The sequence below is a fragment of the Anopheles moucheti genome, chromosome 2 (assembly GCF_943734755.1).
Source record: "Anopheles moucheti chromosome 2, idAnoMoucSN_F20_07, whole genome shotgun sequence".
NCBI lineage: Eukaryota > Metazoa > Arthropoda > Insecta > Diptera > Culicidae > Anopheles > Anopheles moucheti.
The window spans coordinates 122,311-146,870 of NC_069140.1; the positions used below are offsets into that span (position 1 = coordinate 122,311).

Consider the following 24,560-nt stretch of genomic DNA (forward strand, 5'->3'; position numbering starts at 1 on the left):
TAATAAGGAACAATGGTATTCAAGAAAACAATTTCTATACGAAAATAAAAAATCCTATCTTCAAACGTGTATAAATTATTATATATAAACATATAAATATGTATATATATATATATATATATATATATATATATATATATATATATATATATATATATATATGTATATATATATATATATATATATATATATATATATATATATATATATATATATATATATATATATATATATATATATATGTATATATATATGTATATATATATATATATATATATATATATATATATATATATATATATATATATATATATATATATATATATGTTTTGTTAATGATCGCCTTTATCGCCGATCGTTTATGAGTGTTTAGAGATCGGTAAAAAACGAAAGCACACTTATACCTCTTATTTTTCATCATTTCAATAAATGGTGAATTAATCCTATTCCGTCGTCCAGTTTTTAATGCGTAAGATGCAGCATTTGTTCATTTGAATCGTTTTATTCATGGCATTTCTGGAGAGGAATAAAATTAACCTGTCGAACGAGAAAGAAGCATTCCCTCACATTAAATTACCGTGTACTAATATCTCTCTCTCTCTCTCTCTCTCTCTCTCTCTCTTTCTCTCTCTTTCTCTCTCTCTCTCTCATTCTCTCCATTTTGACGTGCGTGTGAAAAACAATGCGAACAATACAAACAAATGAAGCGGGTTGAAACTTTTGATATTTGGCGACATGTTCTGATCAGCTCATCATTGTGTAACATGTGTTTGGTTTATAAAATATTTTTCTATTATAATTGTTTTTTTTTCGTTTTTTCATCTCGTACACCATACTCTTAGCGCTCACTGTAAATATGATGCTTTACATTTCGCTTTCTTGTTGTGTTGCTTGTTGTTATAATCTATTAATTGTATGTCTAATAACTATGAAATCCCTGCCCATCAAGTTTTGGCTTGTTGGCTTTCTACTTTAATAGTATATTTGCCTTAAATTTCTTCCCTCAATTGCCTGATTTTGTTTACAGTGTTGCGTGTTTCCATTGTTTTGTGCAATGTGTGAGTGTTTTTGTGTGAGCGTTTGTTTCATGTGATTTCAATGTATTAAATTCGAACATTTTACAACATTTTTTGTTTTGTCTTCAGGATTTATACCGATACCCTATACAAAGTGATGCTGGGATAGTTATTGATTCGTACATTTAGAATTATAAAACACTAGCAAGTCGCTTAATACTGCACTATATACTTCGTGCCCTTCTTGTCTCTGCGAATATATATTTATACTTTGTTATTTTTTACTTTTTTCTCTTTCCTCTGATCCAGTCAAAGACCCCGTTTGTGTGAGAGTGTTTGTGTATGGTTTTTAAAAAATAATTTAATTTTCTTTTCCATTTGAGCGTAGGATATGTTTTCTTTTTTGTTGTATCTCTTCTTTAGGACAGTAGTTTTAAAAATCTTTGTGATAATATAGCTAAATATAACGGATCTTGTAGACCATTATATCTGCAATAATTTGGCGACACCGCCGGTCTGGTATACGGAAATGTATTTAAATTTATATAAACCTGAACATTACACACCCATATTCGCACACACACACACCCATATTCACGCACACACAAACGGGTGTCATGATTTTTTTGCATGCATTGTTGTCCGATTGTGTTGCATATTTTTTCAAACTTATTTATAATATTCTTCTACACTTGTCTCTTGCTCTCTCTTTCATAGATTGCAATTAGTCAAACTCTTAATTTTATAACTTTATACAATAGTGTACACTAAATGTTCACTGGCCTAGTCACATCACCCGCAAGTGTATGGATGGGTGTTTCTCCTGCCTTTACTAGCTATTGCTAATATTCATATCAACGCTACAAGAAGTTTTAATTATTGTGTTGTTTTCGTACTTCTTGTGTATGTTTGAATGTGATCAAATCCTTGTCGTCTATAAGTCTTCTCTAGAGCAGCCTACTTAGTTTTCACTGCCCTGGGTAAAGAAACGAGAGCACATTTAAGTTAGTTGCAGTAGCCTGATTTAACACCTTTGCAATATTCTTTTTGTTTCCCAGAGTTACCGAAATTTTAAGAGTAAAATAGTTTGCGTGGATGCGTGTGTGTCTGTGTGTGTATGGGTTTTGTATTTAAAATGCGTTTGCCTAATTATTTTGTTATATTTATAATTATAACTAATTATATATCTGATATTAAATTGTTTTTCTTTTATATTCATTTTATCCTTTTTTTATTAATGTTGTTATTGTAAGCCAAATGTAAACAAATCACTACCAACCGACAAAAATATGAAGTTCTTTAGTTTGCTAGTGTTTTAACGTTGTTTGTGCGCTGTTTACCTAAGTGTAACATTGAATACTTGGTTCAATCTTTGTGCTCCTCCATACTCCAGCTAAAATGAACAAAATGTGATTTGGAATTTAACTATTCAAAAAACAGATGAATGGTAAGGACTCTGCAGAATGGTATCAAATGATACTCATTAAAAGTTGCAGTACTAGTCAGTTCTTTTTAAATTTGATAATAATCTTTAACTTTGTCCTGTGTTTTTCCTTCTTCTTATGTGACACAACAATTTTGTCTTACATTTTGGGAATTTGTTTCAGTTTTTGGCCAGGAATTGGTTGTTTAAGTTATTGTTATCTGGATTGTGCTTTACAAAACACCCAACCACACACATACATACACATACACACGTCGAGAATTTTGGAATCATCGATTCTCATTTATCGAAAGGTGTAGCGAAAACCAAAAAAGGCAAATCCTTTAAATAATTAATTTTAATTTTTTTCTCATAAAATCACAGTTATTCGTTTTGTCTTCTTGATACTTCCCTAAGTTTACACATCGTCAATTTATCGACTGCCTTTTTTACTTCGGATACACGACTACCCAACACGTAAATTTAATCTAATGCCTTCAAATGTTTAGTTTACTTGAGACAGCACAGATTCGTAGAGCAGTCGAACCGCAATACACACGTGACTCACTTGCTTATACAGTTCCACACTTGATTGAAAATTAGTTTTTTTGGGGAAGATATGAAAACAGCATGTTTGTTAATTTTTATCTATTTCTTGTACCCTTCTGTAGCGTCAAACATCACGTTTAACTCGACACCGGGTTTAAAATGAATATATCATTGCTCATTTGATATGTGTGCAATTTACCTAATATGATTGAATTCGTGGCATTGGAGGGACAAACCATTAAAAAAACACAAGAATCAACATGCTTGTTTCCTAGAGCTTGTGAAAGTTATTGTAAAAATTCACAACACGCAGTTTTTGGTGGAAAAGTGTGTACAACGTATCTTAGGTCTATTTTCAACGTTCCAGAATTATTGCACTGTGCGCACTATTGTTATTAGGGAGTAAATTAATCATGTAAATAATTATATGAACAGTATACTGGACACACTCTTTTTAATCGGTAATTAAGTTACGCTTTCCATTTCTTTTTAATTAACCAAGGACTTTTATGGTTTTGATTATCGATATGCATACATACATAAATTTCACAGTTAAAATCAAAACAAAATAAAAAATGCTTCCATCTAATGTACTGGAACTTTCTCATTCACCCGTTTTGCACAGCACAGTTCCATCACATTAAAATGTTAACACAAAACAACTCTCTCAGGCAGTGTTTAATCAGGCAGATATTGCCCTTTATCGTCTTCATTGAGGAAGAATCTTTAAATCCCTTGAGTTTTTTAATCACTTGAAGCAAGGACTAAAAAGGTATTTGTTTTTCTTTTTGAAGATACTCAATACTGGGTGGATATGTTTTAATTAGTTGCACGTTTTTCTAGAAAAAAGATCTTTAAGAGTGGTGATATTAGCATGCCTGATATGAACTTTGGTTACTTTGCATATCTACCAAACAAAAATGGGAGTTAAAGTATTGTAACGTCCACATATACACTCCACTTTGTTGAATAACGCATTTGATATCTCGGTTTCGTCTCGGTGATATGATCCGTTGGGATTGATCGTGGTCACGATTGTGTCCTACTGATGATGTGCCATACAAAGTTGGACCCGTTGGCAGGTTGCAACGTAGCGTGTTGCGTATGAAGCGTGCTATCCGGACGTGGATTAGAACGTTGCTTACTGAATGCCCGGTGGTGGTTGACCGAGTTCGGACGCAAAGTCAAACAGATGTGGATGAGCGTGTGGGTGCGTACCGTGCAGACTAGCCCCTACATTGCTCCCGTTCCCGGATAGAACCGTCTTGATGGCGGATGTCTTCAGCAACCGTTTCAGCATACCGCTTGATCCACGATGCTGGAGGCTTTTGTGTGTAGTTAGTGAGTTTTTCGTCCGGTACCGCCGGTGACAGAACTCGCACACGTACAGCGTATCGGACTGTTCGTGCTTATCCTGGAAGTGACGCTTGAGGGAGTAATAGCAAGAGAAGGTACGTCGGCAGTAAGGACACTCCTGTGGTTCGTTAATACCGCCACTGGTCGGTGGAGGCATACGGAGTGGCATCAGATGTGACGGCGAACTGGCAATAACCGACGACGAAGATGACGATGCGGACGGTGATGCTTGGCCTGGTGGTCCTGATGAGTGGGTCACATACGCATGTGCGTGGGCGCAAAAACAAACGGGATAAAATAGAAGGATAGAAAACAGTACATTAGCTATTGTTAGATGACCAGTGCAAGTCGAATATTTGATATAGAAGTAGATACATATTTTTATTGGGATTCAATACGATAGGCGTAGATATAGTTAATCTAAATGTAAGTGAGGAGAGCGAAAAAAAGAACTGAACCGACAGTAGCCACCGTGCCTGCCGAACAATAGAGAAAAACTAGTTCAGTTCACAGTTGCGCTTAGATAGTTGGACAGGATTACATACGGTAGAAGCTATTTTTTGGAAAGAAATTGTAAAAAGGGATAATCCTTCCAACTGTCAGCTACCGTAGCGTATAGCATTGAGCGATTGAACAGCCTATACGAATCTTGTACTTGTGCACGATCGAACGTACAAGAAGTGTATAGGTTTCAAAGAAAGTAATCCAAAACAGAAAATAAAACTTATGCATTACAATGCAAATCATAGCGCAAGAGAAGCCTTCATAAATTGTGACTATAATATTACAACAATAAAATATAAAGACTGTTTTTTTAATTTAAAGAAAAATCACACTACACAAGAAAAGGCAATATCAAAACAATTCTAAGATTAAAAACAGACATTCAGACATTATAGGACTTTAACATGTATTGGTACATTATCACAAAACAAGTGATTAACGTATGCTTTAAAAAAACCGCACTGATTTTGGACTTTTTTCGTAGAAGTTCCTCGTCAGCTAATGATGTAATTAAGTTATAACATATTTAATAATTTATTAAAAAGTTTATAGTATTTAATTTATACCATCAACTTTGAACTCTGAAATGCTACCTCGGAAAAAATCAGTTTAAATCTTGACATCTTAAAGAACTTCTTCAAAATCGAGTGTGAAATGACCTCATCGTGTCACCGATAGTTCAAAGGATTGAAGCAGTGCTTGGAAGGGATAAAGTATACATTATTATGTTATATGCAGGTGTCAATCTCGTCTGAACAAAAATTTATTTAGCATACTTTAACGGATGACGATGATTATCCGGCATTAGATAACAATAGCTGGCGTTAGGAGCCGTGTACTTTACGTTCTCCACCAAGCAACGTACCAATTACAAAGTACCTTCCGTACATTACAATTTCCATCAAGACTATCAAGCGAAAGAGAATGTGTTTTTTTTTGTTCTATCCTGACCTCGATCATTATGAACAAGCCCTCCATGATATGGGATGGTCAAAAATAATAGATTAGATAAAAAAATAATAGATACCAATTACCATTAACCATAGCAATAGCTCTCAAATTCCATCAAAAACTTTTTTCACTAAGCCTTAAGGATCCTGAATGATATATTCTAATCATTTTGAGATCAAAATTGAAAATCAGTCAACCATCAAGGTTGCGCGACCGGTGAGAACTTATTAGTTATTATCTGGTTAATTAGATTTAATTAGGGTACTTTCCAACTAGTTTAATACTGTCCAGCAGTGTCACAATATACTTAATAATATATTAACAAATAATAATATATTAACAAAGAAGGCGTATTAACAATTGCATGTTTTTGTTGTAATATTTTTGTTAGTAGAAATCAGTTCGGTATTTTATAGCATACGTTACTATAAATTCTCATTCATTGCATATGATCAATAATTCAAAATGTTGCGTCCAATTTGAGAATCCATACTTGATTTAATTGGGCACGCAACATAAAACTTATTGAAAAAAATATTTAAAAAGCTATAGAACATTTAAAAGATAAATCTTTGTACGTTTTATGCGCTAAGCGCTGGTAAATCAGGTAACATATTTTTAATACACATTAAAATAAAAAGAGATGCATCACCAGTAAGCATCACTAAAATTTTTAATAACTTTGGTATATGCACTATGCAGGAACATGGTAAAGCTTTCATTCACTTACATGTAATATATGGAACAGCGACACGAAAAGGAATGTATACGCAACAATGGGAGCACGTAAACATACAGATAAAAAGGTTTTCTTGGTTATAGAACCATTTTGGAAAAAAAAGGAAATCCGTTTAGGAGGGACATGAAAGGAAAATGGGATAGAATGAAAGAGTACTTACTTTACTTTAGTAAAAAGTATACTTACGCACTATATTACTTACACACATACAGACAAACACATATAACCACATATAGCGAACGAGGATGGCAGGCAACGGACATATACACGAACAAAAAATCAACAAGCAAAGGCAAACACACACAGAGCTAAATGGAGACTTCATGCAGGCGGCCAGCAGCAGCTAAGAAGAAATGAATATAATGGTGGCTAAAATGGCAGAAGAAAATACTTTTTTCGTCACACTAGTCGATGAAGACGACGGTGATTACCATTATTAGTTTTCGGTACTTGTGTTGGTCCATGATTGTTTTTATTCGAGAAAGTAACCTTAACATAACGGCAAGCATTATAAACGTCATCTACCTACAGCAAAGTTAAAAAAAAAAACAATCTTAGAATAGTAACACATCATCATGCACGGCAGACAACAATAAGGACGGTTGTTGCAGCTTATCGCGTTGGATAGACCGATGACAGTTTAGTTAACAATATTCATTGTCAATATTTAAAATGTGCTTATATATTATGTTTATTTAATTTTTTCATGTGTGTGTGTCATATATTGCTTAAATGTAAACAACACTAAGTGATGAGAGAAAAAAGGGCTAAAAACAGCATGTGTCATGCAACAAGAATACGATGGAAGTAGGAGAGTAAATTGAATTTGCAACTATCACGATTAGACTTATAAGGACACACATACGTACAAATTTAAAGTACAGTGCATCCTGTATTCGAAAGCTTTGGAAGTACTAGTGTACGATTAGGAACCAAATCCTGTCAGAGCAGGTTTCGATCGTCATCCCTTCTTGATGCAACGGTATAAATATGCGTCGCTCGCCTTACAGCAACCAAAAGTAGAGACGTCGAGGAAGTTCACTCACGATCACTAACTCTTTCTCGTGTTCTCCCTTTCTCTAACTCTAACTCTCTTCTTTCCTTTCTTTCTAACACTCTTTGAAGGATAAATCTCCCCCCCCCCCCCAAGTCAAAAATAATAAACTGGAGAAGATGTACTCTCGTTAACTTTTATCTCGTTTCTGTCTATACTTCTTGTTCGTTCGTATATCAAATAATTTTCATATAACGAAGATATTACAGAGGATTGGTCTCTATAAGACCTTTATGCAATTTTTCAAAGACAGTTTTGCGGGTAACATGCGTTTAGCAAAGAAGAAAGGTGATGAAATATGTTTGATAAAATCTTAAGTATTTATTTTTCAAAATAATACGCTAGATAAAAACTATTGTATATTATATTTATATATCTGTATATGGCATATGTTTGATTTTGCTTGCGTGTGCGTGTTACTTTTCATTTTCTCTTTATTGTGGTGTACACTTTTCCCTTTGATTCCTCCCAGAAGCGCTAGATGTGCTTTGTTTTTGTGAGTTATTTTAAGTTTTTGTCAACTGGAAATTTTATGTACAAACTGGGAGTTGCGTCTAGTGTGAGACTACTTACGAGTGTACTATTTTAGTAGCTATTTTGTATTGCTATTAATGCAATGATACTAAGTAACAACGGAAGCAATGCAAAATAAGCAAAGGATAAATATGAAATTAAACTGGAAAAGAAGAAGACCCTTTTTCTAAATCTATAATAAAGTCGGTATTTGAACCAAATGACGTAGTACACATGCAAAATGATATACAAAAAGTTATCAAAGAGGGGTCACTCAAATTCAGTTCTGAATGGGTATCAGAAGAATAAAATAAAATTGTAACTATAAAGACTGAATATTTGCAAATCTGAAAGTGCCAACCTATATGTATCATCTACGGGTCGAAAGGACATGACGGAGCGAGACTGTTTCGACGTGTTAACACGTTTCGTTCGCAACAGGTGCAGATGTGAACTAAGTTAGTTGTGATTAAAACAATGTAATCAGGGAGGTAGATGTCTAGGCGATAATAATAGTAAGAGATAATTACTGTGTACTTTAGTCTTACAAAACTACTAGAATAACCTACTGCTCAGAATTGGGCGCGACAGCACTACTCTCTGTTCGCGTGTGAGTTGATTGAGTGTTCCAAATATATTACATTTTAATTAACAAGTCATACCTTAGCATCGCTAAGGAGCTGAGCAATAGAAGAGACGATACATTTGTAATTGAAATGGTACGTCGTAACGATGCGCGTGTATTTAAAGCAGTCATGGAAATTAAATATCATCAATTTACGCTAAGTAACTCCACTAAGGAAACATCAGCATGAGATCAAGAGAGAAAGAGAGGAGGAGAGAGAAAGAGAGAGAGAGAGAGAGAGAGAGAGAGAGAGAGAAAATATGCATTGAGAAGGATGTTGCTTACTTTTGCTTCTCCTTGAATAAGTTTTTCGGCCCGGAGCGGAGCCTTCATATACGGTTGGACGTTACGATGGGTTCAACGGTACTATCAAACAACTCGCTCTAAGTGAGTATGTGAAACTAAATCATATCAGAATGGAATAGTGATGATAAACAGTTTATGTGAAATACTTCATAGAAGCAAGCGGTAGGCAAGCGAGATTGCGAGATTGAAAGATAGTAAGGCGATAAAAATAGTGAGACAAAATTGAGTGAAATAAAATAGTGTTAGCAGCAAGGCTTTTATGTTATATTGGAATGCAATGTATACTGTTCCTTTTCATTCCCTGATCTCAATCGATCTGAGAGAGACTTGATGCTGATAGGAAAAAAGTTTAAATAACGAACGTTTAAAACAATCTACTATGTTTACAAGAAGTATAGACTATTTAATGTGTTAAATCGCTAATAGTGTGAGAATTTTTATAAAACTAGAGCGTTTATGTGAGTAAAAGTTTTGGCAAATGGAATGTTTTAGCATTTGATTACACGCTGCATACAAAATATTGAAATTGTTTGCATATTTTGTTTGTTCATAATTCAACTTATATATACTCTAACCCCAAACTTGGTGGAATGATACATACGCGTTGGAAAATGAGAGTAATATATCATGATAGGTAACTATAGCAGAGCAATAGATAAGGCACGAATGTGGTGAAGAAATAGGGGTAAAGAACAGAGTACTGGAGGATATTATTGCTAAAGAACTATTACAGATAGTTGGGTTGTGTTATTCTGTATCGATAGTAGAGAAGGAAGAATGATTTTGAATAGCATTTATGCTAGTGGTAGAAAGGGCAACTAATTAAAAGAGATGCGAGATAGAATTTAAATTGTAACATAAAACGCTAACCTTTCACTCACTAAGTCTTTCATTTCATTCTCATGAGTTTCTTATAGGTACACACATGAGTATGTACGCAAACACATTCGCACACACAGATTCTCTATTTGCATATTCTCTCTCAATCTGTCATCCATCCTCCTATTTGAAACATTCTTCACTTTAGTAGACGGAGCCTTTTTCGACGCGTAGCTGTGCAACCGATGATCTTAAACTGCCGGCTTCTCCGCTATGTTCGATGCAGCAATAGTAGTTTTGTTCTATTTTTACACATCTTTGAGTTCGTTGGTGTTTGGTTCGCATTAATAACGCTAACTTTACTTATTATCCTTAAGCAGGAAATTTTGTACACTGTTCTTTGTGTGTGTCTATATGATACTGCTTATATTCCAGATTCTTGAACTTGCAGCAGATACAGATAGAGAGAGAGGAAGTGAGAGTGTGAACATCATTTTGTATGCAAGTCGTACCGCGTGCACGGCATGCAACTGCATCGCAACCACAACACAACCAGTGCAGCGATTTCACTTTCACTCTATGTTTCACGTACGCCTCTTAGCTGTGTTGGTTCGTGGTTTTGACCGAGGGATCAATTAACTGATAGCATTAGATGTTTAACGCATCTTGGATCTCATAAAGTCTGGTTATCTCAGTCATCGTATAAATCACTGGAAATTGGGAGCTTCTGATTGCCTTCATTAGCGTCGATCTTTTCCATTCTCAGGTTTGCACATTGCACCAGCTGAGAGTAATCACTCGCAGTCAGATTCTTAATATTTCAAATAAGTTGTCTGTGCTTGTTCCATTATTAATATATAGGTGTGCTCCTCTCGTAGCATTCTCGCACATTACCTGCGAAACTGAGTCTGCTTATAACATTTACCAAGGAATTGGCTCCACCAGGTAAGTCGGTATAGGAAAGGAAAATCGGTAAGAGATACCAACCGATCCCGTTCCAAGGGACACACACACACGAGCGCGACAACAGGTGGCGATGAACGTGTGAATGATAGCTATGGTGTGTACTGGAGTAGAGCTAGTGATGGCGGTAGTAATAGTGGCTGTAGTGGTGGTGATTTTACAAAAGGTACCGCGTAGGGAATGGACGGAGGAGCGGTCGACGTGCTTTAGAAGAACTTCACATCCTTCATATCCAGCTCACCGGGCCGGGACTTGTGGTATGTGTAGATATGTGTCATCAATGAGTTTCGCGAGCAGTAGACGCGCTCGCATATGATGCAACGATACTCTTCCTGCCTTTCCGCATGTTTGTCGGCGATATGCCGTTTCAGTGATGCTTTCGAACACAGCACTTTGCCACACAGCTGACATGAAAACAGTTTCTTAGGAGAGCAGCCTGCAATATACAAGACACACGAAAAACATTCCAAAAAACTACGCAATTGAAGATGATGTTTGGTTTTTGTTGTTTTGTTTTGTAATGTTTTTGTTCTGTAAAGTCAGGTTATTGTTTATTATTTTCGTTTTTTCGATTCCGGTGAATTTTGAGAAGATTTTTATTCATTCAGTTGGAAGAGACAGCCAACGGAGTAGACAGTAGTGATGATGAATAGTAGAGATTCAGATCGGTGTCCAGAGTAAGTAAAGATTGTGAACAGGTATTGCGTTTGTGTTTTTGGCACAATAGAAGAGAGAGAAAAAGACAAAGATTGATGCTGCTATACTACAGATATGTTGTGTCAAATGGTTTTAGTCATGTAGGGGGGGACCCGAAAAGGGTACTGAAATAACCAAAAATCTGTCAATGCGGCATCCCATCATTTTAGCTGTCAAACTTGACAGTTGTCCAATTGTTGCTGTTGTAGGATAGTTATTTGTTGCTGTCTCTGGTTTTTAGTGACTTTGTGCACATTATTTTGAAAATTTGCGTGGATATAGATCGAAACGAATAAAGGAACAGATAGGGGTAGGAGAAAAACATTAGAAGGTGGAAAATAATTACTGGCTTATTGGTAATTATACGAAGAATGGTAGTACTCGTTACGACACAAGACTTTGCAGTAGTGTCTAAAGTGTATTCGCCATAGATGGCCGTTTATATGAAGAAGAAGTAGATAGACAGAGCGAGAAAGAGAGCGAAAAACAAGAAAGAAAGAAAAAAACATACGGCAGAGGGAAGAGTGAAGAAAAGTTAACTGAGTACAGATAGTAGATATCGATAGTGACATATCATTAAGTACAATCATATAGACATATCATTATATAGAAGAAAGGAGGAGAACTGCAGTTTCAGAGTTTACATCAACGTCAGAAAGACGAGTATACTGCTGCGACCGTAGATGACCATTGTGAATAGACCTGACGAAAACATTTATATCAACCTGATACACGGATTGGCCCTTATTGTATAATTCCTACACATTATAAATGCATCGTTGGATTTACACAGTGTAGATGAGCCAAACGATGGGAAATAACGCGTAAAGAAACGAAGGAACTTTGAATTATACGATTTTCTGTTAATTCGCTCTATTTAGTATGTCTTCTGTATTGCCAACTTGCCAAGCTTCTGCACACATTTACGGATCGTCGACAATTTAGGTTTTGTTTTTTTATTACCTTTGATTACCATTACGCTCTAGGTTTTGCCATAATTCGTACATATTTTCGTTTCACCTGATGGATAGTTCATTGGTGGGGAAGATGGTACATAAAAAAAACATTTAGATCAAAAGCAAACGGAGCAAACGGAAACACATAAAAATGAAATGTATACACGTATAAAAACAGGTAAAAGCAATTGTAATAACACTAATTACTGGTACACGGTTCGACATTGACGTAAAAGCCACACAACATTCAAGTGGAGTAACACAATAATATCATAATATATATATATATATATATATATATATATATATATATATATATATATATATATATATATATATATATATATATATATATATATATATATATATATAGATGAAAAAGAAAACACATTTAATAAAACCGTTGCTAAAATTATGCAAAAATCATATCAACATTGAAAACCAACAAGTAGTAATTTGAAGTAGTAGTAGTAGTAGTAGTAGTAGTAGTAGTAGCAGTAACCACAATGAAGGCGATGTAAACGGGAATTATTTCCCACTTGAAATAAATTTAAGAAATAAGAAATACACACACAGAACAAAAAACAAGAATACTTTCGTCTTGCGCGTCTACAACTCGAACTTTGGCATACCACAACAAGGGGAGGAGGGGACCCGCTTTGAATTTGCTGACAAATTTGCGATGCTTTGGGACTTGTAGTTAGCTTTCTTTGAATTTTTGACTTTTGAATACTTTATATTGACGCATCAGTGGTAAAGAATAACGCTTTTCGAAATATTAGATACTGATTTATTCAATTACTGATATTTGTGTTCTAACTGTGTTTTACAAGCTGTGTATGTGTAACGCACTGCGTAGAGTTTTGTTTTTATAAACTCTCTTTTATGCTTTGTTGGTTTTGTTTTGTTTGACATTAAACAAAATCGTTCTTCTTCTGCTATCTGCTCTTTGTGTCTCCATTAGTTATCTTGTTTTGTTGATTTCTTTTGTCAACACATTTTTATTTAAATGTTATGAGAAGAAGTACGGCTTAAGTGTTACCTGTTGACATATTTTGCTATACATATGATGGTGTGATGATCTGGTTTTGTAATATTTTATTCCTTTTCTTCTTCTTGTCTTCTGTTTCTATTTATTTATTAAATAAGGTGAGAGTTTTGTTCTGCTGTATTAGTACCATGCAAGTTTTGTGTCTAATGTTGTAATATATTTTTTCTTCTTCTTTATGTTGGCTTTGTTTGATTTAAATTTTTGTTTCACTATTTTACATTCCACGAATCCACCGTGTTTTGCTATTATGATGCTATTTTAATCGGGTTTGCTGACACGCGTGTTTTTACGTTTTCTGTTTCTGTTTTGTTTTAATACACATTAATTAAACTTTGCTATGTTATATTTATGTGATAAGCAAAGTCTTACTATTTACGGTTCACTTAAGAACAAAATTGGCAATAAACAAACTTTACTTCAAATCGCATAACCCTTATAGGAAAGGTTGTAACTTACTCAATTGTCTTACACAGTTTGCTTTAAATTCACGGTGTTCATTATATGCAGTTTCTGATTGTTTTTTTCTGCTGTTGTTATCATATTCATCGTTTTGCTATGCGAGGGACAATTAGGGATATTTTGCGGAGTTTGTTATGTTTCAGTGTTCAATGTTATCGGTGAAGTGTGTTCCAATTGTTGTTAGACGTTTGCACTAGGTTTTGGGAAGCATTCGTATCAGAGTTTCGTAGTTTTGCTTTTTTTACACAATTTATATAAAGAAAGGAAATATAGTTCTCAATTTTCGTTTTACGAATTTTGCACATTATCGTTTTTTACACCCTTTATGTCCTTTCGTCACATAATTTCTGTCAAGTGACAATAAATTAAATAAACATACGATTAAAACGTAATAAATAAAACAAAATAAACTCTTTTCTCTCGTGAAAAAACATTTGCCAGATTATTAAATTACATTTAAAAACAAATAATTTGCTAATTTTGGTTTACCTTTCCTTCCTACACGCATTTTTGCTTTCTTATTCAGTTTTGTTAGCGTGTGTGTATTTTAACTTCTTCCTTTATTTGCACAATTCGGCCGAATTATTTTCGAAACAAAAAATAAAATATTCAGACTTATATTTTGCATTTACACTTCTCTTGATTTAAGCTTCTCCCGCCCCTAACGTGTTTTCCGCGAGTGGAGTTACAAACCTTTGTTTACACATTCTGATTTCCTTACCATAAATGGTCTGTTGGGAGCAATGATGCCAATTCAAAAATATTATTAAATTTCAGTCTTTTAGACAATCACAAATAGGTTTTTTCGCTCTTGTGTATTTCTTCTTTTTCTTTTTTTTGTTTTCATGTTGTATGCTTAAATTTTGTATATTTTTTCGTTGGATGAAGTATGCATCTTAATAACCATCCTTTTTAAATTTTGTATACATTTTAATAATTTTTTAAGTGTTAATTTTTGTTTGTTTCTAATTGTTTTGTAATTTCCCAGCGTCAATTATTTGCTGTTCTTTTCGGGAAGCCATTGCACAGGCCTTTTTTGTCAGAAAAATTCGGAACTCGTAAATGCTTCTTAATGCTACAAAAAGTCTACAAAATAAATCACACACTCGCGCACCTCAATGTACAAATGCAAAGTTGTTCCATTTCTCGCCCAAATTGCTCGTGTGTATAGCCCCAAATATATCATCTTATTGTTACTCGTTATCGTTGAGGATGGGGATGTTTGATGTTGTTGTTTTGTTTTCTATTCAAAAATACCGCTCTAAGTGAATCACAATGAAACAAACAGCTCAGCTTTGTTTTAACACCGTTTTCCAATACCGAATAAAATACAACAGTGAATCACAAATGTTGGAAACAAAATTTTTCCTTCATCCGCCTAATGATTTTCCTCCTTGTTTCTACACATCTTTCACGTTTTGTTTTCGATTTGCCGAAAAAACCTTGATTAACATCATGTAGCCATGTGCCCAAAACAATATAGCCTTGTTATATGTAATACTAAAATCAGTTTTGGTAACTTTTTCGTCGCAATCAATAATAATTTGTCTTTTTCAACTCTCTCACATATGCTGTGTGACATGTGCCTTTAGTTTATGCTCCTTTTCCTTCTCCTATAACTGTAATTTTTATCGTGTTTTTATTTTTGTTTCAGATTCGTACTTCACATCCATATTGTGTGTTTTGCTCAGTTTTGCAAAAAAAAAATCACAACTTTTACTTTTTATTTCCCCAAATTGTTTTTTGTTTTGTCTAAATATAGATTACGGTGCGAACCATTTCACGTTTCACAAGAACACGCAATAGTTTATACTCGATTTAGAATCTAATCAGTCGTATTCGTAAATTTGCAAGCCGCAATCTAAGATTTGTTTTTTTTTAAATTACCTATAATTTTCGTTTTTGCATTATTGAGGGGCTGTTTTGTTTTATTTTCCCCTTTTGATATTTAATTTTTACAGTGTATGCAAGAGTCTATGACAAATGCGTCCTGCTCGATCTTGTGTGTGTTCATTCATTTATGATCGAATACTTTTACGTTATTTCTATGTTGGTGAGGTGAATTATTTAAAGTGCATTCGATGTTTTTCATGACAGCAAACGCGTATTAACCGTTGCTTATTCAAAACGAATAGTCATCACGAATGCTTTACACCATTGAAACAGCTTTCGCTATACCGTTGCGGACAGAACAGAACAGCAAAAATGAATCCCCCGAATTCAGAAACATACACAGGCACACAATATAAAATATATTACGTTGTGCGTGCCGATTCAGTATTTTGTAGCTTAAAATGAGAACAAAGTTTAATGCAACAAATTGAATATCGAATATCCAAATAAGCGAAACAAAAAAATTGGCAAAAACAGTGCTTTTTTAGTTATCCGATTATTACGTTCACATGATTACGATAATGCATTTACATGTTTACGTTGCTTACAAAAGAAAAATATTATCAGTTAAACTTAACATTCATCGTATGTAACGTCCGTCGTTCGTTTGTAAAACGACAAGGCTTTTTATGCCGTTCTGTAATTTTCTCCAACATTTCCTTTTTCTTTTTCGACCTCTCTTTTCTTTATCTACCTCTTTCTTTTTCTCTCTTCATCTTTCTCTCTTTCCCTTTCTATCTCTCACTTTCTCTCTCTTGCCATTGCATTCGTCTACACACACATACAGCGCAGTAGGAACCTACCTTAAACAATAAAACATGGGATTTTATTAGTTCATCTCATAAATCAGTTATAGTAAACGGTAAGCAGTAATTAGTAATTATCGCAATTATAATTATAATGGAAGAGTGGCAGCATGACGCAGTATATATGATTTTCCTAAAAAAACAAAACCCTCAAACCACTTGGTGGGGTATGTGCATTGACAGAGTTTTATGTAATGATGTATATCAAAAAATTAAAATCCCTCACAAAGAACTCTTGGTCCTATGTCGAACTAAAAAGTGTTCTAAGATCGAACTACGCACAACAAAGATTCTTGGTTTCATATAGCAGTACCATAGCGTGTGCGTGTAGTGTGTTTTAGATATTTTTAACTCCAGTTTTCTACTCCGTCTGTAAGCAACTCACACACTAAACACCAATCTTTTAAACGGTAAATAATAATGATGTTGATGTATGAGTTATTGTGATTGGTGCAGATAAATATAATTAAACAATGAATAATTTCTTATTATTCGGTCTCAGTTTTTTGCGCATATTTACTGTTTACACTTTCCCTGTTACACACTGCAGCTATTTTGTTGTGACATGTTTGATAGCCGCTCGCGTTCCAGTTAAGACTGGTAATATTTCCACTGAGGCAGCGTTCACTGCGGGGGGCAATAAGTTGAACAAGGTAAATAATTTACACTAATTGGTTATAAGCACCCTACACATATCGACGACAATAATTAAAATAAAAGGATTAACCCAAAATGGTAATAAAAAGATGAAAATCAGTCTTGACAATAATTTCACGTACAGTCAAAAATATACAGTAATGCGTGCGTGTGTGTTTGTTGTTTTTTTTGCATACCGAAAACGCAAACTTTGGTTTCCTTTCTTTTTCGTTTTAACAAGCCAAATAATTTCGTTATATTAAAATAATTTAAGCAATTTCGCAATTGTTCAACCGCAACGATCAGCAAACTAAATCACAAGACCAGAACGAGCAAGGAAAGAATGAAATTACCCATTACTCTTGCTTGATGCTTTTCCTCTTTGTTATCTTAAAGTGTAACACAGGATTATGTTCTTCCTCCTTTTTCATCGCTAGTCATCGATTTGTGGCATTATTTAATAGCAAAGACAATAGATATAAGATGTACCGCTTAACTTAACAGACTACTACGAATACGCTGTAATAAATGTATGTAGAGGTTTCAACAAAACAAAACATATAAGTAAACATAAATGAACTATTAAAAATGAACATTACCATCAGATAGCTTCGTACTGCACTAAAAACGTGTGCGCAGGGTTATAACGGATAAAACCCGCCCGGAGGATAAAACGAATAAGGTGGGGAAATGGGACTCGGGGCAGAACTAGTAGGAATGGCAACCTCATTTAGATTCATATTTTTTTGCAGTAGGTTACAGATTTTGCCTAACTGAAGAGACTTCTTTTTTAAGTAATAAGTAATTTTTTCAAACATAAGCGAATTTTTCAGATCATGTTTTACGTAACTATTATAACACATTTTCTTGCATGTGTTATATTTAATTTCGACCACTAGGAATATAAACTTGATTGAACCGAAAGCTAATTTTGGACTTTTTTGCTATCACAAAATTATTTTGCTTGACGAATCTTTAAGAAGGATAGCATAGAATTGGTTGTAAATAGTGATGGGCAATACGACTCATTGCGTGGATCTATCCGGCATAGTATTGGTGCCGACGCATACGTTTTTTTCAAATCTGACTTTTTAGACGCAAGAAGGTTGAATTTGTTGCATCTACGGATCAGATTTGCATTAGCTTAAAATGGGTGTCCATCTACAGTGAAATGTCGATTGTCCGGGTGGAAATAAGTAGAATTGTTTTAATCTATTTTACATTTTGCCCCATATTTTTTTATAAAGAGTTTATCAAGTTAAACCCAATGAAAAATATTCCATAATGATTTTAAATAACAACTGTTAACATTGAAAAAAAAAACATATGAATCTTTTTAGGGTAGACCTAGCTTCTTCATCTTCAAATATTGCGCGTACAAAGCTGAAGCTGAAGCTTATTGACTGTCGAAATCGTTTAACAGGTATGCGGTTCACTGTTGTCTGGATAATGAACGTTCGACTGTAATATCATAGTAAGCTTAAATAAATCATAAATGCTTGCACCAGAAATAGAAGCGGACCCACGCACGCAGATTCTGAAAGAATCATACTTAGCACTCAGAAGATCTCGAATCTTTCCCTTCAGCTTCATTCATACACATTCCTTATGTGTTTTTGAGTATATAAAAATACGATGCTGAAGTTTGATGATGACGTTCAGGCGAATAAACGAATATAATACATTCAGTAAATCATAAAAAATAAATTGAGTAAATGAATAATCATATAGATTCCTAAATGCGTTGTGTCAGAAAATGTAAACAAAATTTGTATATACTATAATCAAACACTGATTACAAGTTTTTAGAACAGTTCCATCACCATCCTTTTCTATGCAGTACGCCTTTTTCTCTAAAGCAGCAATTGTTTATGGACTAGGACGATCAACACCGTTGATGGACACTCCGTCACGAATAATTTTTGATCGTGATTATTGGATACATCCTATCGTAGATTTTTTTAAAACTTTTGTAGGAGTTTGTGGATTTAAAAAAGCCTATAGTCTTTTGTGTTTTCCCTAATTTTTTTTTAACCTGGCTATAAATAACGAACCGACATAATATACTTGAACTCAATCCGATTCTGATCGCTTGCAGATCGTTTCGATCCGGTTGGTACAGGTTGCCTTGCGTTATAATAGTTAGAAAGGGATGGATAGCTTAGTTGGAATAGTGAACATGTATACGTAGGATTGGGGAAGGTCGGAGGGCACTTTACTAATCCCACCATTATAGATCTCAGCTTTACTTAGTGCTTGAATGCATTTAAGTGCATTTCCCTCGATGGCAAATAAGGGACAGAGAAAGCGAGTGAGAACGATAGAGTCACACACTAGATGAAAACAGATCTGATATAGAGATGTAGAGGAATATCTTTTGCATCCGTTTTTTTAGGACTTTGTTTTTTAAATACACACACATACACATATACATCATTTATACGTGAGCTGCTGATCCCTCTTCAATGTAAGATGCAATTTTCCTTAAAGTTTCCTTTTATCTTTTTGCTTATTTTCTCATACTTAGCGACACGGTCGCACGTGGTAGGTAGCGTTGACGTGGTCATATATGCTTTAGCAGGATATTCTGCAGACTACTAACATGGGGAGAGAACGCGGAACTATTTACATGAATTCGAGCTTGGTAGCCACGCTATGCTTGATATCACAGTCGGTACTGCCGGCATTGTTGTTTAGCAGCTCGTGGTGGGCGGCACCGGTTGCGGCTGCAACGGCGGCCGCTGCAGCCGCCGCTGTACCGTGGTGCAGAGGGCTGACCGCACCTCCCCCGCCCCCCACTGCGGCAGCAACCGCCGCGAACGGGTGCTGACCATGCAGGTGTGCATGGTGGTGGTGGTGCAGGATCTTCTGCCGACGATGATAAATGCTCTTGTGATTGTTCAAGCTGTTTAGCGTGCGGAACACCTTGTGGCACAGGTTGCAGACCGCATTGTTTAGCGGCTGCAGATGCTGCTGCTCCTTGTGCCGCTTGAGCGTCAACTTCGTGCTCAGCAGCTTACCGCACACGTCGCACCGGTGGCAGGCCGCCAGCGGCAGCGGCAACGAGAGCCGATTGATACCATGACCAACGTGACCACCGTGCCCACCGTCTGGTGGGGAAGCGGAGCGCTGGGACGCCATGCTTGCCGCCATGCTCATGCCTGCCGGGATGGAGGAGTGTTCCACATCCAGCCAACCGCCACGTGTTAGTGCCGTACGTGGCCGTGCGAAAGTGCGTAAATGACCACACAACGCGCGAGAGAGACACACAGGGTGTAAGTGGTAGTAGTGGTGGTGATGGTGTTGGTAGTAGCAGTAGTAGGAGTACAAGGGACGTACCGCACAATTACATTTTTACACCATAGTCGGTTGGTTGTTGGCGCCCCCCCGGGGAAACGTGGGTGTGTCCAAACCGCGCGCATTTTAACGTGAACGTACGTGCATATATCGAGTGAGAATCGACCGATAAGCAGCACCGGGAAAAAGAAAAGAGAGACAATAGTGACTTACTGTTTTGCGTTGCTTTTGGTTTGGCTTTTGTTGTTTTGTTTAATTTTTGGCTTATTTTATTGCGTTCTAATTCGATTGTTTTTGCCATATGTTCGATACGATCATTGATTTGATCGATACTTTTGTATTGATTTTTAGTGCACAAATAAAATGAATTTTCCTACAGTTGTTGTAAGGTAAGAATGAATATATGCATCATATACAAGGGATCATAAACGTACTGAACTCTATCTTTCAAGCAAACTATTGACTTTTTTATTGTTTATTTTTTGGGGTTCAATTCAAAAAAAAAAGAAATTTTGAATAAAGCGTTACCAAATCAAAGAGTTTGAGTTTTTCTTGTTGACGTATTTTGTTGCTACGTTATTTTTTTCTTCGTAAGAGGCCCGCATTAAAAAGCACATCTTGATCGTTTTTTATTTGTTTCTGATTGGGTAAATTAATCGATTGTTTGTTATTTTTTCTCCGAGATAAGGAAACACGTTCAACAACAAAAAATACAGCATGGTGACGAAAAAGGCAATCAGAAAAAAAAACAGAAATACACGATTAAAATAAGATGCGTATCGTACATGGCCGAATGGTGTGCGAATTTGTTGCCAATTAGAAAGGGGGGCTTTGTAGGATATTTTGTTTGATGTTTCTTGGGTAAACATATAATGATATTGCTATTATATTTTCCATTTTTCAAATAGTTATCAGCATCCATGTAATCAGTGAACAACAAAAAAAGGGCGGGATAGGGTGATAGTGAGAAGGGTAATAATAATTAAAAAAAGAAGTAAACACATAAAACACATTGACGGTAAAGGTAGAGTTATGAACCAATTTTTACTGTTTTGTTTCGCTCTATTTTCATGGGGGAAAATACGGAGCAATGGAAGGGTTTGAGATGTCAGGATAGAATGGAACTTTTTTGGGGCATATATGCCTTAAGGTTGGTTGCATCGGGCTGTTTTAAATATTGGGAAATAGTAATGGGATAAGTAGTACGATTAATGAAAGCTATATAACAATGAGAGTATGTCTGGGGTGTGTTGTTGCAATATGGTGCCATTAATTGGCATCAGGATTTTCTATTTTCATTTGTTACATTTACTTTACTGCATTAAAAGTTGATACAATTGCTTATATGAAAGTAAAAGAGTACCGTTTTTTTTTGTTTAGGAAAGGCTAGGCCGTATTGCTAGAAAAAGAGATTGTACTGAATTACAATACGCGCAATGACATGTGACACGTCCTTGAAATTAAAAAAAAAAACATGGACGTGAGCTTATGGATCAAAACGGAATATTAATTGTTTACTTATTAGGTGTCGGAATTAATGGTTTTTGCAAGGGTTTGCTCTTCTTTTTATACGCTTTATTGTACAAATTTAATAAACGCATTAGACTTTGTTTGTTGTTGTTTTGATTAATGCAATTGAGCAAATGTTCATATTCTCAAAGCCCAATGTGTATCCTTTGTCCTTTTTTCTTTGGTGCTGGGTGCCCCGTCAGCCTCCCTCTTCTATCTTTTTCTCACTTTATTGTGGTACTCAAAATGTTATGAATTTTAAAGACCTTCCAATGGAAATAAAAAAAAGGGACAAGAAGACACGCATTTGCATTCATGAGGTGTGGCAATCATACACACACATACATACATACACACACACACACATTCTCACGAACGCACACACATAGCGAGAACACTGGAAAACATTTGCTAAATCGAACAACGACAAGCGTGTTTTGGGGAGAATGAAATGAAAACATAATGTTACACAAACAAATCTGGCAACACAGATAGAGAGAAGTACTAAAAATTGTTCTCGCCAATTTCCCAAATGCCTCTGGCAGTTCAGTGCAGTGCAATACCTCTTGCAATGCATAGGATTTACGAGTACTAGTATTCACATGTTGTACTCTTCTTAACCATATGTGAGAGGCTATATGAATGATCATGACAAGGAGGGAGGAAAGAGGAAAGATGGAGAAGGATCAAAACAGGGAACCATTAAAAAGGAAGATTTTGAGTATGCGGATCACGTGTAAAAACAAAAAAATAAAATAAAATAAAAAATTCTAACGGCCAATAGTTTGTTTACGACGCTTAACTTAACAGAAATGTACAAAAAAAATCCCATATTGCTTATTTTGGTTTGCTTATTCTTCCACGACATTAGTCCTTTTCCCACAGGTAGCTTGTCGGTAAAATGACTAACGAAACAAATACAAACAATGTATTAAAAATTAGTTAATAAGACTGGTTAAACCACGAGTTTTTGCTTCTATTTATCAATATTCCAAATAGTTTCTTTGTCATTTTTTCCAAATAGTGTTTTAGAACTTATGTTTTGTAGACTATGGTTGCGGAGAAGGTTGGTTTTAACGAACATGGGGAAACAATTCAATCCGAATTAATTTAGCAGTGGTCTAATCGTAGCAGAAAGTCACTATAGTGTCTCCTTGATTTCTTATTTCCAATTGTGTAAAATAGAACAAAAACCAAATTACTGAGCTTTCGCGTTCCCTTCGGGCACGGACGGACGAACGGTCATTTTAAAATGTGATTCATTATTGTCCTATTGTTTGTTTTTTTTTTAATATTGTGTGTGTGTGTCTCTCTCTTGGTGCAGTAAGGTTAGTTGTGGGATGAAAATATCTGAATATTGTTAACAAAATACACAACTGACATTCAATAAAACGCACTTTTTTTGTTGTTGAATGGAAGGTGCAAAACAAGATGATTTCATTTTTCATTTTTTGTCTAACTCCAATTAGCGTTTTTTGTGTTTGTGTTTTTGTGTATTGATTGTTACTTTTCCCTCAATTTTCACGTTTCACGTTTTTATGCCTATTCCCAAATTTGCTATCTCCCATATCTTTACGAAGAAAGCAGTTAATTTTTTTCCATGCAATAACAAATATCAATCATTACTATGCTTAAACATAAATATTCATATTATTTCTAGTCCTTATTATCTTTATAGTCAATTTATAGTCAATGAGCGGCTACTTCAATGATAATGAATTGCCTTTTTTTCATCAAAATTGTGCAATGTTTCCTATGTTCTTATTGTTCTATATTTTCTTTTTCATTTTCGTAAGCGAGTTATAGTTAAAATACGTTGTATGTGGGCAGCATTAATCCTGAACGGTGACCAAGAATCGTCAAAAAACGCAGTGATGTTACTTGTGTTGAACTCCTCTTCCAACCATTTTGTTCTAGTGATGTATCGTGTTAAAAGGACACTTTTCTTTCTCTTCCAGTTGCGTTCGTCAAGGAATTACTAAAAAACACCCACCCTCCACACCCAAAACGTACCACGCCTCGTCGCATTACCCTAGGACGGTACACGTTCTGTGCTATTCATTGTGCTTCCCTTCGAAATGCGTTACACGTTATACACGTTACACGATTAAAAGTAACCACCTGGACGATTCGGTCCGATCGGACTGCCGGGCATGGTAGCGGGATGGTGGTGGGCCGACGGATGCGATCCACCGACTGCCGCATTCGTAGCGGAAGACGACTGTGATGTGGGTGGTATTGGGGCATTGGCGGACATCGGTGACGGAGAGCTACCACCACTGTTACTGGCAGCACCGGCACTAGCACCTCCGATTGAGAGCTGTACGAGCTTCTTGTCGTCTTTGGCGTACTTCATGTTTCTGTGATAGATACTCTTGTGATTCCGGAGGCTATTCAAGGAACTATACACACGCTTGCATATATTGCAGACCGGTTCTT

General features: G+C 35.4%; 1 protein-coding gene across 5 annotated transcripts in view; it reads right to left on the reverse strand.

The window, feature by feature from the left end:
- Positions 1-365: 365 nt before the first annotated feature.
- LOC128297942 (broad-complex core protein) overlaps positions 366-24,560 on the reverse strand; it is a 138,355-nt gene continuing 114,160 nt past the window's right edge. For 4 of the 5 annotated variants that reach the window (XM_053033661.1, XM_053033660.1, XM_053033658.1 and 1 more), the window contains one exon: positions 19,778-20,476. In XM_053033661.1, the coding sequence (XP_052889621.1) occupies positions 19,941-20,476 (536 nt within the window). In that variant the 3' untranslated portion in view covers positions 19,778-19,940. Of the gene's footprint in view, positions 4,588-19,777; positions 20,477-24,560 lie in introns of those variants that run through there. The other variant, XM_053033662.1, reaches the window with a different exon arrangement.